Genomic DNA, 5,516 nt, shown 5'->3' on the forward strand with positions numbered 1-5,516 from the left:
GCGCCTCCGCCTTGGGTTTGAAGGTGGACTGGGGCGGGTAGTCGTACTGGGGCGGAGGAGGCTGGGGCGGGGGCTGGGGTGGCGGCCCGGGGGCGCAGGGCAGCGCTGCCACCGCCTTGGCATGCTCCCCATAGAGTTCCATGGGCTCAAAGCGCTGGTGGTTGAGGAACTCCAGAAAGTCGAAGGGGTAGCTCTGGAAATGAACCCCGTCCTCGCCCCCTATGCCGCTGCCCCCACCACCCCCGGCGGCACTGCCTGCTGCGTTTGCCTCCATCTCGGGCGGGGTGGGCGACGGGAGACCCTGCGGAGAAGAGGATGGGGCTGAGCAAACAGGACCGGGCTCCAGAGCTGCGCGCTGGAGGACATGTCGCAGTGCCGGAGCCACACTCCACCTTCCAGCCTTGCGCGTCTCCTGCCCTATCCCTCCACCACACAGGGCAGACTTCTCCATCGCCGCTGGCCACTTCCTTTCTGGGCGGTCTTTGCTCCTCTCCCATCCCTTCCATTTTTCCCGTTGTTTCCAGGGTCTTCACACATCCTCTCTACCATCCCCCAGACCCCTTCCCCAGTGCTGCCTGCAGACTCTCAGCTCCCCAGCCCCAATCTCATTCTCCAAGCATCCCTGGCCTCTGGTCACAGTCCCCTGGCAAACTCTTGGGCATCAGCACTGCGCTGTACCCTCTCCAAAACACACATGAGCCCTGTCCTCGATCCTCTCAGGTTCTGCCTCTGTAAAATGATAATAAAAGAGGGTGGACTCTGGAGCTAGAATGCCAGACAGACTCTGAGCCCCACACTGTAGCTGTGTGACCACAGGCAAATGCCTGAACCTCTCTGTGCCTGAATTTCCTCATCTACAAATAAGAGGTGACAAAGCACATCCCTACTTCACAGGGCTGACTTGAGGATCCAACAAGCACATCCATGTAAGGCCCTCAGGGGGATGCTTCCAGCACTTTGGAGACCCTGGGAAAGTGGAAGGTATTCTGTGGATACCACTCTCACTACCACTAGTAGCGATACAACGTCAGGACAAACCAAGACAACGGAAATGAAATCAGTGTTGGGGGGTTTGTTCTTTTACTACAAGGTGGGAAGCAAAATGTGTTTGCCTGGAAGAAACAAGTTACGGCAGGAGGGCTGGCGCTGAGAGAGAAGGCAGCCTGACACAGCAGAAAATAACGCGCGCCCTGCACATGGGCAGATCTGGGTTCAAGTCCCAACTCCTTCCCCATCCACACTTTCCCCATTTCTAAAAGGAGGCAGCAACCCCTAGGCTGCGGGGGACTCAAGGGAGCTCACCTAGGATGTGAGGAAGTACTTATTGGCAGGGCTTTCAGCCCCCAGAACTTCTGTACCTTCAGACCATTGCACACCTAGGAGGAGCCTGACAGCCCCTGCCTGGGGAGTGCAGTTCCGTCCTCACCCGGCGGGGGGGGGGCTTTCCCTGCCTCCCTGCCATGGGAGCCATTCTCTGGGCATTCCAGATGGCAGCTGTCCATGTCTGCACCCCCTACTCCCACCTGAACCTCAGCTCCTACAATTAATTTTTGAACCTGAGCCACCCAGGGGGCTGGGGAAACACCGCCACCAAGCCGATGCAGAGCCAGCGGAGAGAAGGGCCCCCGAGGTGTGGCATGCTTCTTGGCCATAATCCCTGGCCTCTGGGGGCCTGGCTCTATGCCCAGCCCACGGAAGGGGTCAGCAATGACCACCAAGGCCAGGGCCCATCAGCCCCCATCCATCCAGCTGGCTCTCTCCCCCCACAGGTGAAAGGTGAGTGTCTCCTCCACTCCCCTCGCCAAGAGGCCGATATTTTTAGCCTCTAGCTCTGGGTGTCCTTGGATGAGACTCAACATCTCATGCCCTTCACACTCCCTCTAGTTCATCTGATCTCCAGAAGGAACAAAGGCATGGCTGGAGTGGTAGTGGAAGCCTGTGGGTGACCCCTAAATCCGGGAGACCAGGCTAGAGTGGGCCGGGTGGGCAGAGAGAAGCACATGGTAGAATGGAGGGGGTGGGGAGGCGAGTGTCTTAGGGAAGAAGCCACTGCCCTGGCTCACCTCCGCCGGAGTACATATTAATAACAGCCAGTGTTGCCAGGGCATTTCCTACAAGCCCAATGTGTTCCAAGCCCATTACACATGTTCACTCAATCCCCACATAACTATGAGACTATGACATAAGAACTACTGTTATCCCCATCGAATAAAACAAAAGTACAGAGAAGTCAAGTGACTTGCCCAAGGTCGCAGAGCAAGCCTGCAGCTCAGCCCACGCCCTCCCCCCACAGGGCTGTTTTACCAGGTTGTTCTCTAAGGTGGACAAAGGTGGGGTGGAACTGTGGGGGTAGGAGCCTTATTTGGGGGTGTTCTCTAGGTTATGGGGGGGTTTGCCAGGGGCTGGGTGGGAGGGGAGGGGGTTACCATCTGGAACAGATGGAGCAGTGATGTGGTGAGACTGTTCCCCAGATCTCCAGCCTCCATCCTGTGCCTGCTTCAGGCCTCTGCTCGGATGTCATGCCCACCCTGTCCTCACTCACCCCTCATCCTGCTGCACTTTTCACCACTGTCACTGCCATGACTTGCTGCATGTATTTCCTTCACCGTGTGTTTACCTAAGAGGATGGGGATTTGGCCTGTCTTGTTTGCCGCTGTGGCCCCCCAGCACCGAGCACAGCACCCAGGACAGCATGGTTGCCTGGTTAAGTATTTGCTGATATGTGGGAATTAAACACACTCTCTTAAATCGCCAGTGGGTCCATGAAAAAAATCTCAAGGAACCCCAGATGAATAAAAATGAAAACACAACATCCCAAAACTTAGTGGAGATGCAGCTAAAGTGGGGTTCAGAGGTAAACGGATAGCCTCTGTTGATAAATATGTATTGAATGAGCAAAGGGATGAGACTGAGCTGTCCAGAACTCCCAGAGGGAGGGAGGGGGACATTTAGCAGAGCAGGAGTTGACACAGGGGAAGGAGTCCCCAGAAGAGGGAATTCGAAGAGCAGTGACGTTATAAGAAGTGACCGACCCAAGGGCGAGTGGGCAAGTGCTGATGAGCCGCGGCCCTGAGGACCAGGGACGAGTACTGGGGGGAGGACTGATCAGGCTCACAGTACTTCCACTGGGAAACAGGAGGCATTTCGTCTTTCCAAGCCCTAAATTAGTGTCTTTCTAGGAGAGACGTGTCCTGGGAGGGTTTCGTGTGGAGAGGGGCATGGTGGGGGGAGCCCCTCCCCAGGGGCAGGAGTTTCACAGCAACCGCAGTCATAATCGTGACAGCCATGTTTATTGTTCACCGGTCTGAGCCGTAGCATCACCCCGAGGCCTCAGCCTCACAGTGGTCCTGCACTGGTATTGGTCCCGCTTTTCAGTGGGGAAACTGAGGGGGCATCATTTCCCCAAGGTCACGGAACTAGTAAAGGGGAAAGCAGTACTGGATTCGAGGTCTCTCTCCTACCAGGGCCTGTGGGCCCTTCTGTTGCAACAGAGCTGACCTGTGATGAAAGTCTAGTCTGTTAACAACAGTAACAGTGACATAGGGTAACATGTAAAGTGAAGTGCTTCCTACGGGCCAAGTGCTCTCCTAAACCCTTTACGTGTGTTGACTCAGTGAGTCTTCCTGATAACTCAAGAGGATGGTTACCATTATTAACTCTGTTTTACAGAGGAAGAGACTGAGGTCTAGAGAGGTCAACTAATCTCCCGAGGTCACCCCAGTAACAGGCTGTAGCAGAGCCAGGAACTGAAGACTCCAGAGTGCGTTACCCACGACAGCATGCTGTCCTTCAATATCTGCTCCCCAAAATAAGGAAGGCCCCCACTCTGCCTTAAACTAGAAATACACCTCACCCCGCTTCCGTGCCACCTGGCCCCAGAACGAGCCACCAACATGTACTGAACACCACGAAGCACCGTTACTAGGTGCCTTATGTGGCTTGTCTCAAACGTCATAACAGGTTCATAAGATAAGCATTGCTATTATTCTCATTTACCAGACAAGACGACCAAGGCCAGACCATGTCCCTCCTCTGCTCAAACCTGCAGGGACACCCATTTCACTTAAAGTCAAAGTCTTTATGATGGCCTGCACGGCCTAGACAGCCACCTGGCTGCTCCTCCAATGTGCCAACATTCCTGCCCCAGGGCCCTTGCATTGGCTGTTGCTGCTGCCTGGAATGCTCTGATTGTTATCAGTACACCTCTCTCTCCCCCCTCACCTCCTTCACAGCTCTATTCAAATGCTGTCTCCTCGGTGAGGCTCTCCCTGACCACTGTACCCCGTCATCCAGACCAACATTCCTGCTCTCCCCAGCCTGCTCATTTCTGTCCTTCTCCGTCAGCATCACCTAATAAAGCGCATGTCCTGCTTGTCTTGCTGCCGGCCTCCCTCTTGAGAAAGTGGGCTCCACACAGGCAAGGATTTTTATCTGTTTTGTTCACTGTTCTTTCCCAGGACCTAGAACAGTGCCTGTCTCTGAAAATATATGTGAAATAAGTGAATGAATGGGGCTAGGAAAAGAGGCAGTGGTCTGTTCAGAGATGTGAACACTGGAGGAATGCAGGACTCACCCTCCTAACCACTTCACTCTTGGGGGAGCTGGTAAGAGCATCACCCTCTTGGCCACAGTTGTCCAGGAGGAACAGGGTTCACACACAGCTGTAACTTTTTGGTGTGTGGCATTTTGGAGCAACAAGATGACAACGGGGATCTTTTGAAGGAGGCCTTCTTGCCTTCTCCCCTGTAACTCTACCCCGATCCTGCTGTATTTTCTTCACACAGGTATTTTATTTCTTAACTGTCCCATGAACCAGCATAGGCACCCCACGAGGGCAGGGGTTTGTCTACTTTGTTCTCTACTGCATCCCTAGTGTGTAACAGGTCCTCATCAAACACTTGTTGAACAAATGAATGAATGAACAAATGAAGAACAATTTGGGCTTAGCAGAGCTGACAAAGGCCAGATAACTGATCGCAACACCCTTACCCCAAAGCCCTATGAGATTAAACTCTCTCTCTCTCTCCATGTTCTTTTCTTCAATTTCTCTACTCCAACCTCAGTGGCCTCCCCTGGTGCTCTTCCACTCACCATGATCATGCCCACCTCAGGGCCTTTGCACTTGCCATTCTCTCTGCCTGAAACAGTCCACCCAGATCTTTACATGGCTAAGTTACCTCTGCTGATTCAGGTTTCACCTCTGAAGTAGCCCATCCAGCTCTGGGAGAACCCAGAAAACAACATTGCTCCTATTCACTTGTTTTTGAACTGTCTCCTCAACTAGACTGTAAAGCCCACAAAATGAAAGACTGTATCTCTCTCCTTAACTTGTGTATGTCCTGTACCTAGAACACTGAATGGATGAATGAATGAATGAATGAATGAATGAATGAATGAATGAATGCCTAGGGAAGAGAAGAGGTCAGGCCATAGGGAGGCTGGGGTTCCTCTCTGGGGTGTCCAGGAGGATGAAATGGAGCTGAGTGAGAAGCGGCAGGTGGAGAGTCCTTCCGGCC

General features: G+C 53.6%; 1 protein-coding gene across 1 annotated transcript in view; it reads right to left on the bottom strand.

Moving 5' to 3' along the window:
* Positions 1 to 5,516, bottom strand: part of ZNF865 (zinc finger protein 865) — an 11,201-nt gene that overhangs the window by 4,747 nt on the left and 938 nt on the right. The window contains exon 2 of the mRNA XM_040634387.1: positions 5 to 301. Coding sequence (XP_040490321.1) covers positions 5 to 274 — 270 coding nt within the window. The 5' untranslated portion in view covers positions 275 to 301. The remainder of the gene's footprint in view (positions 1 to 4; positions 302 to 5,516) is intronic.

The sequence above is a fragment of the Ursus maritimus genome, unplaced genomic scaffold, assembly GCF_017311325.1.
Source record: "Ursus maritimus isolate PB19 unplaced genomic scaffold, ASM1731132v1 scaffold_19, whole genome shotgun sequence".
NCBI lineage: Eukaryota > Metazoa > Chordata > Mammalia > Carnivora > Ursidae > Ursus > Ursus maritimus.